General features: G+C 34.8%; 1 protein-coding gene across 3 annotated transcripts in view; it reads right to left on the bottom strand.

Annotated features, from left to right (window-relative positions):
- The window catches only part of Snrk (SNF related kinase), a 238,584-nt gene that overhangs the window by 32,280 nt on the left and 193,769 nt on the right, over window positions 1-12,535 (bottom strand). For all 3 annotated transcript variants that reach the window (XM_069845546.1, XM_069845545.1, XM_069845547.1), the window contains 2 exons: window positions 11,266-11,475; window positions 3,526-3,678 (listed from right to left, as the gene is read on the bottom strand). In XM_069845546.1, the coding sequence (XP_069701647.1) occupies window positions 3,526-3,678; window positions 11,266-11,475 (363 nt within the window). The remainder of the gene's footprint in view (window positions 1-3,525; window positions 3,679-11,265; window positions 11,476-12,535) is intronic.

The raw sequence follows: 12,535 nt of genomic DNA, 5'->3' as shown, positions 1-12,535 counted from the left end.
AGGCCCATTACACACTTAAAGAGATCTCGCTAGCGAGAAAGAGGCAAAGAGCCCTTCTCTACACATTTAGTGAGTTCTTGCTATGATAATCTATGCACTGCCTTCATGCAGAGAGTATTTTTCTAATTGTGGTAATCACTCGTTGGGAGAAACAGTACAGGTTATGTATTTAAACATATTGTAGTACTTTACAAATGATGTACAAATGCAACTATGTTGAATCTAAATCTTCAGATGATGACGAAATGAAGTTATATGAGCATATTTTGTTAATGAAAAGAAAAGGAAGGTCTAAAATTAAAGCCAGAAATATCTAGAAATCATATTGTATCTCACGAAGATAAGGGCGAGTTTTGGTCAATGATTTTGATTTGGATGATGATATGTTTAGGCGTTATTTCAGGTTGAAGAGACCTCAGTTTTCTTACCATTCATGATATGATAGAGGATTCTTTGCTATGTTCTGATTAAAATCATGTAAACTGCTAAGACATGTAGATACATTATTTCAAATGTTATAATTAATATTATTAAATCTCATAAAAATAAAATACAGCCCAACTTATTTTCAGGTCATCTGATATTTGTCTCCAGATTTCTTCTTTAAGTTTCGTGTTTTTATAGTTTTCATCCCGTGTATCATATAAATAGACCTATGGGTGACATTGTACAAATTCGATAAGTGTCTGATTGCAATTATCAGCCATCTTTCCTCATTGTCAATCAAAACAATACAATTCACTGCCACCTGTGATATTACTTCGTCTTTTTCTACATTCAGTCATCATAAACAGTATAAATGTCAAACATCTTTGATAAATGTGTCAAGAAAATTTGCTGAGCTACCGATTCCAGCGAGAAACTTGTCCATTTGAATCCATGTTATCAATCTTTGATTTTTCTCGCATCACATTTCTCACTAGCAAGTTCTCTTCAAGTGTGTAATAGGCCTTAGTCTCTTGTTGCGATCCTGTAGTACATATGTGAACAATCTAACAAGATTTGTTATGCTGTTGCTAAGAGCTGAATGCTACATGATATTCCACTACACAAAACATGATAACAAAGTCGCTCTTTTCTCTTCATGCCCTTAATAAACCAACCCCAGCCTGTCTAAGATCCAAGTAACAAGTGTACTGCAAGTTACAAACATATCACCAGATTTCTGCATTTTAATTTCTATAAAAAGATTGTTCAAGGAACACTTATTGACGACCAAGAATTCTGAACAGTTGCTATGGTAATGTGATATAATGAGGTATAACCGATGCACAGGGATGTGATTTTGTGGTGATTAATGATTATCTTACCTCTTTCAGTGCTTATTTTATTATGATTTCGGAGAATATTTCGTGCAAATATGTTGTTGTTTTCTAATGCCAGGCGTTTGACAATAAAGTCATTTGACCTCTTGCACTCCAATATTTTTCAAAGATATTATCATGGCCAGCCAATGAAGCACAGATTTTGAGGTGTTCCGAATCCATTTCTTGGTTTGAGTTGCATAATGGGCAGTTAGGGGACTGATATATTCCAATTCTATGCAGGTGTTTGGCCAAACAATCATGGCCTGTTGCCAATCTAAATGCAGCTACAGACAATTTTCGTGGTAAATTGGGAATTAACTGTGGATTTTGATGCAGAGAGTTCTATTTTTTCCCTTGAGATTGTGTTATCAAATTTTGTTTGTTGAAGTCTAAGTATGTAGATTTAATAAATCTTTTCACAGAGTAATACGTAGATTTAGTAACAGGTCTGTAAGTAGCAGTGCTGCCCTTTTCTGCTAAAGCATCCGCATTCTCGTTTCCCAGGATTCCACAATGGGATGGTATCCATTGGAATACAATTTTTTATTGAGTGATATTAATTGAGAGAGCATTTTAGTTATTTCTGCTGTTTGAGATGAAAGTGTGTGTTTAGAGACTATTGATAGAATAGCTGCTTTGGAGTCTGACAATATAACTGCATTTTTAAATTTATTGATGTGGCATAGAAGATTCCTGAGACTTTCACTTATTGCAATGATTTCTCCATCAAAACTTATTGTTCCATACCCAAGTGATCTATAAAGTGAGAAGAGACAGCACATAACACCTGCTCCGGCACCTTGTTCTCTGGAGATCAAGGATCCGTCAGTGTATAAATGAAGCCAGTTTTGTGAAGGGTACCTAATATTAATTGTCTCTAAAGACAATTGTTTTAGTATTTCAGTGTTTACTTCTGATTTTAGTATTTCTTCTGTTAAATTTAGATTATATTCTATATTTAATAGAGTTAAAGGGTTTGGTTTAATTTGTAGGTTTTCTTTTAAATTCGGGATATTGATTTTCTGTTTTAATTCTTGAACAATGGATATGAAACTTTTTTGAGTTTTCAATCTATAGTGAGGACTGTATGAATACCAATTGTTTCCTGGTAATCTAATAAGTTTTTCATATTGAATTAGTGCTTTTTCTTCTATTGTCATTTTGATGCTGTTAATATCAGTGAGGAATCTCATAGAATCTATTTGAGTTGTTTTGATTCCACCAGTAATGAGTCTGAGAGCTTGGTTTTGAACATATTCTATTTCGTTTATGTGTTGTGTTTATCTGCCCTCATCAGAATGTTTGATTGATGGATTGTACTGAAAAGTACACTGACCAATCCACAAACTGGAGCAGTTCAATCTGATCTTAAGCAGCAAATCTTATACTGGATTACAGCACTTAATTATGCTCTTGAATATAAAGATTGAGAATAGTTTCAACATTTGAACATTACAAACGAACTCGTCAGTCAGATAAAATATCTTTATACTCTTATGTCAAAATTCTCGTCACTATCAATATTAAATTTGAGACAGAAAACGAAAAACTCGAAGACATGTTGAAGCAAACTATTGTGATCCTTGTCTGATTCAAAGAGTGTGTAAATTAGAACTAGTATGCCAACTCTTCAGTCTCTGCAAAAATGTTTTAGCTAAATTCAATTTTTATTTTATTTGAAAGGATTATCTGTTTGTTTTCGTGAATATTTCGTAAGAAAAAAAACATGTTTTCAAGTACTAATTTCGTGACTAGGAGGGTATTTCACTGAAATAATTAGATTTCGCAACAGTTCACAGTTAAATGTCATTCATTTTCTTAATTATCTTTGCGAGATTTATATTTTTTGCGAATATAAATTAAGTTTTCAAACATTTCGCGTATTTCGTTTATACCAAAAAATTACACCCCTACCAATGCAATATAATTTAACATTTTTACGTGGATTAATTTTTCACGACTCTACAAACTGAATGTAACATCCATCAAACTAATATAAACGGAAACAATAGAGGGAAGCTTCACTGTATGTGCTAATGTTAAATAAACATTCAACATCATATGGGTAAAAAAATAATAAAATATACACAATGTACTAGCAACACATTGCCTTATGTTTTAACAGCGATAATAATGGTTATCACTATTACTGTCAATAATTGAAATATGTGAAAGTGTTTCCAACACATTTTTCGACATCAATAATTGCTGTTCATACCCAGGTGTTAATGGAGAAAGTTCAGGAAGACACTGTCCTAATCTCAGCCTTTGTTGTGCCTGAGCCTGCTCTTGGCGATGAAGTCGAAGTTTTCGCTCAGCCAGTAGAAAATAAGTGGCTGTGATGTGATTGTACTCATTTTTGTCCAGTGCACTGAAAAAAAATAACATAGTTGAGGGTAACACTTATGTATATGACTACGAAGATCAAGTACGAAAAACCACATACTTGGAGCAAAAGCAATAATGTGACCTATCGTAGCACAATCCTATTTTCATATATTTTACACAAACATACCCTTTTTGTGAAGTTTACCATACTGGAACTGAATCTCTCAAATATGTACATGCGATTAGAATGCTGAATATAAGATCCCCTCAGAAGGTAGCAAACAAGAAATTAAGTAAATATGAAGAAAGAAAACAGCTTCACTGAAATCTTAAATAACTCAAAATTCTGAATACAGTAACAGAAATACACAGAGGCAAGGTGAAATCGTTTCCATGCTAAAAGCAAGAAACAAGACAAGCTGTTATGGTATTCTTGCACTTCGAAATTCCGTGTAAAGTACAAAATGTATGAGATGGCTCTCTGTTAATTACAAACTGTTCTTACAATTTTCAATAGCTTTACATTTTAAAATAACAGAAGTTATAGCAAAGCAAAGCCATCCCTTTACAGACCCCAAAAGATTCTTAGGGCGACGAGACAATTGGCACTAGGAAGCAATAGAAATGTCCTACTGCTGGTCGCCTTTGTTCCCAAGGAAACATACTAGTACTTATTTTTGTTACAGGCTGAGTAAAACCCAGGACCACAGCACGGCCAGAAGGATTATACGAGGGGGGACCCAAAAATAACCAGTTTTTTTTTATTGAACTCTACATTCACAGTACTTTAGTCCCCTTCAAAGTATTGTCCATGTGCATTAATGCACTTGTCCCAATGCTTTTGCCACTGCTGAAAACAGTGCTGCAACTCTTGAGGCAGGATATTGTTCAAAGCCGTTAGCGTATTTTCTTTGACATCATCCACATCACTGAATCCCTTTCCTTTCAGGCATTTCTTCATCCATGGAAACAAAAAAAGTTCGACAGAGCCAGATCAGGTGAGTAGGGTGGATGAGGCACAAGCACCATGTTGTTTGTCAAAAACTGTCGGACCGTCAGAACTGTGTGGTGAAGCAACCAGTTCCCATTTCTCCACATTTCGAGCCGTTTTCGTCGCACACCCGTAATCTTCGTAACACATCCAAATAGAAATGTTGGTTCACTGTTTGTCCTGGTGGAACGAACTCCTTGTGGACAATGATATTCACATAAAAAAAAAAAAAAAACAAATCAACATTTTTTTTCACATTGGATCACACTTGACGTGCTTTCTTGAGTCGTAGTGAATTTGGAGTTTTCCACTGGCTCGATGCTTGCTTTGATTCTGGATCATACCCATAGCACCAAGACTCATCCACAGTCACAATTCTTTTAAGAAAATTCGGGTCATTCTGCACTTCACTCTTCAAGTCGCGGCAAACTCTCACGCGGTTTTCTCTTTGGTATCTGTGAGCAAGCGAGGAACAAATTTTGCAGACACCCGTCTCATGTGTAACTCTTCGGTTAAAATTCAATAGACCGAGCTCCATGAGAGGTTCGTTTACTTAGAAACTTCGTCAATGGTCTTTCGACGATCTTCATCAATTGCACATTTGATTTTGGCAATGTTTTCGTCATTTCTTCCTGTCGAAGGATGCCTGGGGTGTGGCATGTCTTCAGTTGACATATTGCCAGATTTGAAATGGGAAAACCACTCTTAGTCCTGTGATTTCCCCAAAGCATCATCATCAAAGGCTTGCCGAAGCATCCCAATGGTCTCGGCTGCAGTTTTCCCTAACAGAAAATAAAATTTCACACACACTCTTTGTTCCTTGCGGTCAGCCATCTCACTAATCACCAAATGGTTGAAACAAGAATGCAAACACAGCACCACAAACAAACCACTTAATTCAGACTGATGCCATCTCACTAACGGTTGCAGGAGACCCCAAACTAACATCACCTAACAGCACAACTCGTAACTACAAAGCATGCGTGCGCAACAGTTCAGTTCCAGTTACTTTTGGGTCCACCCTCATATTAATAGAAGGAATCCATGACTCCATTGGGAATAGACTTTCTGGCTTGTAGTTGTTGTTTAGTCAACTGTCCAAAGACAGGTCTGAACCATATAAGTGACACCAATAAGGCATCACTCATAAGTCAACTAAGGCACGAGATAATGGGGGTAGTGACCAGTTCTTTTTCCCCCTTCATTACATACATCATCGACTAGTCACATATTACACTAATCAGACTTCAGACTGGCTTATAGACACCTTAACTCTGATGATATTGCATGCCCGCAACAGCCTGTAAAGGGCAAAGGCAGACCAGCTGACTGCTGACTTCACAATTTACCATAATTATTATTTTGTATGACAAAAAATAGCACTATGGTCTAAGGCAGTGTTTCTAAACTGCCAGGCCACAGCCTGGTACCAGCCAGTGGCATCATTTATGCTGGGCCGAGAGATATTCTCCTGGAATTTGTAATTTTACTTTTCTAAGCATTTTTCACAAATAAATATTTTACAGTGGAAATATTCTTAGATGAATAATTTTCATGACTGTGTCGAAAAGCACAGATCGAGATTGTCTCTATCCAAATTTACATGAAATAGCAATCAGATTTCTTCTTTGTTTTTTTACCACATATTTTCGTGAAACTGCGTTTTCTGTCATGGCAGTGCTTAAAACGAAACAGAGGAACCGCCTACAACTTTCTGACCATCTCTGGTTATCACTTCAATTGATCCCAGAATTATCAAGCTAACGGACAGAAAACAGCAACAAAGTTTCATTAACCTCACTAAATCCTTAAAAAATTCTCAGTTATAATAAAAAATAAATTATACACTAAGGTTTACTTTTTCAGTAACTTATCATTATTGCTGTGGTAATTTACTGCGTTTTTAAATCCATAATATTAATTAGTATTGGGACTAATGTTTAGAATTGAAATATTCATACATTTTTATATACAAAATTACATACATTGCATATAAAACGATGGTCACATGTATGTGTGATAAGTGTTTTGCAGACATATTTACATCCTTCTGCTTCTCCTGCTCAGCTCACTTCTGTGGTGAGTTACAGTGCATAATCATTCTTCCCATTACCTTTTCTTTTTTAAACAAACATCATTAAAATCAATTTAATAATACAATGATCAATGTCATCAATTTTATAGATTTTTGGTGGTCAGAAAGGGATAAAATGTCGATGAAAATGAGCATAAATTAATGTTAGACTGAAGAAACTGTAACATGCTACAAAATTTCATTAATCCAGTGATTGATAATTAATTAAATTATTTGTCAACATGTCACACCATTTTCGTAGTGAACAACTCTTTGAGCTATATTCACATTCTTAGTGCGGGCTTCCGGTGGATGATCAGCGAACTAACATCTTTAGTATTCATAAACCAGTGCTAGCAATAAGATATGATATACATATGATAAGAATCCTGTACAAGTAACCAGTTGATAGCCCGGGCTAGTTTAGCACACTTGTAGCGCAGCGAAATGTCTATGAATAGCACCCTTTAAGTCTCAAGATTACGCTATACTTAATTATTAATAACTGTTAGTTAAATATATGAACTTTAAAAAAATTGGAAGGGTATTTACGAGTAAATTTGTTGAGACCAGGCCCTCGTCTTACAGTAAAGAATTTACCGGGCTGCTGTCTCTAAAAAGGTTGAGAACCACAGGTCTAAGGTACTGTGCTTTCACATTATGGAATGCATGCTGGTTCGACTACTCATGGGGAAGAAATTTTCCCATGAAATTTCGGCCAGTGTATGGGAAGTGGCCACCTAGAATCGTGATGAAATGTGAGTTGCGACAAATAGCAAAATCCGGTTACGAAAACCAACTATAATGGCTGGGAGGGAAATCGTGCTAACCACACAACGGAGTTCTCGTTGGATGACCATTCAGTAAAAGAACAAATTTTTTAATAGAATTTCCGAAGCTTAAATTGCATTTTGTTCAAAAGAAAGTAAACATTACATTACTTTTTGTTTTTATCCATGGCACAACAACCTCATTCCACATGGCAGTTATATATTCAACGGCCATAACAAATGATAATGAAGATGATAGTGTCGACACATAGTAAATGTGAATTAAAAACGATGCAGTACCCAATAGCTGAATTCGTAATAAACAGAAAAGTTGACATCATTACACAAGTCTTAACACTATCATCACCTTGCAAAATGTAATTATTATTCGTCAATTGTTATTCAGTTTTCTGGAAGCTTAATAAACTTTGATTCGTTTCAGAATTCGTTACAGAATTTTAATGAATTACAATATTAAAGTGTTTTATATTAGATATAGGCATGTTTTATGTGTAAATGTATAAACACTGAGACAGGAGCAACAAGTCACAATTCTAATCCTATTACAGACTATCCAGTTACTCTGCAATACACTCTGATTTCAGAGCAGGAAGGCAGTCCCTGTACTATAACTCATAACTAGAAGGCGGATTTTAGCATATTTGCATGTTTTATTCTTTAGTTGCAAATCATATGCTACCATTATATAAATGCATTTCAAGTTATTTGTAACCAAAGATCAACATTTTGTACACTACCGATCAAAAGTTTTTTATCAGCTATGAAAACAACTATATACTTTATTTCAATGTACAAACACATTGGAAAAACTAAATAGACCAACAAAATAAATATTTTCTCTCTCTAGCATTACGATATGACAGAATATTCTAAAACGAAATCCCTGTTTTAGCCACAATCCATAGTTATGATAGGTGATCGAAAACTTCTGACCGGTTGTGTGTGTGTGTGTGTGTGTGTGTGTGTGTGTGTGTGTGTGTGTGTGTGTGTGTATGCATATTTAAGAGGTTAATGCATATGTTAGGGGGTGAAACCATTCCAGAAGTTAACAAATGTAAATACTAGGAATAACATTTAACAGCGATCTCGGCTAGGGGGAACACGTTACTGACACAGCGGGAAAAGCATTGACAGCGTTACAGTTTGTGATGAGGGTACTAAGAAAAGGCTCTGATAAATTCAAAGAGATTGCATAAAAGTCACTAGTTCGTCCAGTAATGGAATATGATGCTGCATTTTGGGATCCTTACAGATTAGAATATATTAAGACATTGGAAAAGATTAAAAAACGAGCTCTCAAGCGTTGTTGTAATAATTCACCATTAAAATGGGACACACTCACGGACAGGAGAACGCGAATTCGATTATGCACAATATTCAAAACATACAGAGCTGAACCTGCCTGGAGACCAAATTACTCTTCAAGGAACGACCACTCATATACATTGAGGGAAAGAAGCCAGGCGACTGTCACTGGAAAATTTTCTTTTCTCAATCGTACTAACAGAGACTGGAATGCTTTACCTGCAGACTTACTAAAGGCTTTACCAATAATCAAAAATGTATTTAAAAATAGGCTTAAGGACTTTACTAATAGACGGTAGTATATTATACACACTATTTAAAGGATGTAATTGATGTTTTGTTATTTGAAGTATTGCATCAGTGAAGAAGTGTGTTATGTCAGTGAAGTTTTATAGTTTATAGTGGTAGTGCAAAATATTTGAACAGTGAAATGTTTTTGAAGTGTTAGTGAAATCAGGATGCATCAGTGAAATGTGTCGTAGTTCCAGTGCAGTGAGTGAGTTGACAGCGAAATGAGTGTAGTGCTGAAAGGTACTTGTGCATGTATGAACATATCATACTCGTGGGTTTTAGTTGAAGCTTAGGGTTAAGATACAAATTAGATTTAGCCTACTTTAATTGTTATTTTAAGCGATCGTGCTTCATTTAATTTAGGATGCTCCTTGTTGTTGTTATTATTATTATTATTATTATTATTATTATTATTATTATTACTATTATTATATTATTATTATACTATTAATTATTAGTATTTATTAATTGTCATTAATGAGTGTAATTACTTACCACTGCCACCGGGTATTTACCCATTTGCAGTGTGAATAAATACATACATATTTCAGTTTTAGTGCATATAAAAGCATATTTTATTTTTTTAGCAATGTGGTGCTTAAACCAAGATTAAGAATACGGAAAATCGGAAAAATGGAATACAGAAGAAACTAAGACATTGAAACACATATTTGACTTATTGCAATCTGACAACATGCAGACAGTGCACTGTTGTCGGTGAATCATGTTGGACAAATCCTTGGCAATCAACAAAGTACTCAATTAATTAAGTGCATTGCTGACTGCAAATTTACAATATTGAGATGTTAATGCTGGATGAGTTGTGATTAAAAGAATTGTTATTCAAAACAAGAGCCACCTTGTTGTCTACTCCACACATGCATAAAATTTTGCCACTAGAACGTTGTTGTAGGAAATGTTCATAGGCTTCTTTGCACTCACTAAATTCGAATTTTGCTACCTGTCAACAATAACATAATCATGATAGTTTTCTACTTGCTGACGTGATAAATCAGAATATTTAATTTTATTATAGTGACAGATCTTAGAAACTTCGACAGTGTGTAGAGTGCATTGTATTTTAGAACAGCTTAGCTCCAAGAAAATTATTAATTTTGAATTAGTTTTATCAGTAATGCTTAACGAAAAATGTGCTAGAAGTGTACTGTTTAAGAAGTGGGTTGAAGGACAGGCAAATTTAGCAACTGATGGGGTCTCAATATTCTTATGTATAACAGAAAAATCATCAATAATAGTAAATTGCTTTCCGTTTTTAGTGCTTATGAATCCGTCCTCTACTCATAACAGAAGCATCTCAAGTGCTGGAATGTAAACTTAACTACAGTATAACATATCGTAAAGCAAACTTAGAGATTAACAAATCGAACTGAAACCCTGACCGAGTTACTACGTGAGTGCTGGCTGTCTTGGGGAGGAGCAAGTGAGAAAGCATGGGGAGAAGGGAGAGAGCACTATCCTATGTACTTGCAGGTCCACTCACAGTTTGTCAAACCTGCTAATAAAAGCATTAAAAGGTTGACTAGTTGCCTGCAATGCTAGCATAATGGAACCTTCCTAGCCAACAGTCAAGGCAAAAATAAAGAATCCGTTATTGTGGTAATACTGGAGAGTGGTTCTTCTATTGGTCGTGATGCCCACACACACACCCTCTCAAATATTTACGTTGTGACTGGTGACTGAATGACAAGGAGCGAGGGTGAGAGAAGAAAGAAAGAGAGAGATTCCAGAAGTTGCCGTGTTTTACAGGGTTTCACTTGAAGTTGTCAAACTATAAAAAATTATATTCATTCAATATCTTGGTTCTTAAAAATATTTTACAGTCCCAAATGCAAAAATAAGAAGAGTTTGAAGTTCACATGATCATCACCTATTTAATATTCAACGTGTACTCTGATGATTAATGAGGATTGAAAGTTCTTCTTCCATGTCTTCACTTTCACACAGTAATAGATATAGAGAGAAGTCCTTGCATTTATGGGGTCCACAATGAAATGCTTGATTAAAAGGTTTAAATTACGCTAACGTGCAAGATAGGAACATAAATTTGGAAATATTTAATAGCCGAATTTCAGGCTCTCCTCTAAAGAGGTCTGATAAAGAGACTTCATAACTAAATTTACAACAAAATACATGACACAGATACACAAAAAAACATACTCGAGTATTTCTTCCTTGGTAGCTATGTTTCCATTCACCATCTTCTGAATGATGAGAGCATGATCCTCCTCAGAAACATGTTCTCGAGAGACTAGAGGAAGAAAGTCTGTTGGCTGAGTATTTAAGTCTTCTCCCAACCATGGGTCTGCAGCAATCTCTTCCAGAGAGGCCCGCCTCTCTGGTTCTCGAATCAGCATCCGAGCAATCAGTCTGGGGAAGAATAAAATAAAAATCAGTTGAAGTGAAAATGTTGTGATAAATATTGCATGCAATTCATTTGATTAAAATATCTTTCAACTTTCTCGTACTTCATTATTTCTAAGCTGTTCCATGATATCTAATGCAATCTGTTTATGCAGTAATGACAGCTCAATGAAGATATTTTACAACACAGGCAGTATCTACGTATAAGAACAAAACCAAATGAACATGTGAAACATAGTAAATCTATACTAATAATAAATCTCTAGCCGAAATTTTTCTGGTAATTTTCGATTTTTCAAAAATAATTGGTCCTAACATATATAATTAACCGCCCTGAAACCAGAAATCGTTTCTTTGAAATTTTTGTTTGCATGTCTGTCTATCTGTCTGTCTGGATGTTTGTTACCTTTTCACATGATAATGGCTGAACCGATTTATATGAAAATTGGAATATAAATTAAGTTCGTTGTAACTTAGAATTTAGGCTATATGGCATTCAAAATATTTTATTTAAAAGGGGGGTTATAAGGAGGGTTGAATTAAATAAATCGAAATATCTACCTTATTATTAATTTTCATGAAAAATATTATATAACAAAAGTTTCTTTAAAACTAATTTCCGATAAGTTTTATTCCATGCAAAATTTTGATAGGACTGATATTTAATGAGATAAATGAGTTTCAAAATTACAATAACGCCATCTAAGGCGGGTAATGAAATAAAAAACAAATGGCTTCGTCTATAAGGGGCCTTGGACAACAACAATCGAAAGCTATGAAACATAGCCTACAGAGAATGTTTCTGTGTTTGTATGAAGTAATATCGGAAGCTAAATTAACTGATTTGTATAATTAATTATTAATTCACCATTGGAAAGTGTAATTTCTCTAGATGGACATAATGCTATAATGTTATTACAGTAACTTCTGAGCGAATCGAGGACAGGTAAGATTAAAATAGCTTCTTATGCACAGAAAACTTGATAGGCATTCGTTTCCTTTATTTCCTAAAATAAGTTTTATGACCAAATGAGTGGTCTCTGGATCAATGATCGCATTTAATTTT

This window comes from Periplaneta americana, chromosome 14, assembly GCF_040183065.1.
Source record: "Periplaneta americana isolate PAMFEO1 chromosome 14, P.americana_PAMFEO1_priV1, whole genome shotgun sequence".
In the NCBI taxonomy this organism is placed as follows: domain Eukaryota; kingdom Metazoa; phylum Arthropoda; class Insecta; order Blattodea; family Blattidae; genus Periplaneta; species Periplaneta americana.
This window is presented reverse-complemented; position numbering and strand designations above follow the sequence as displayed.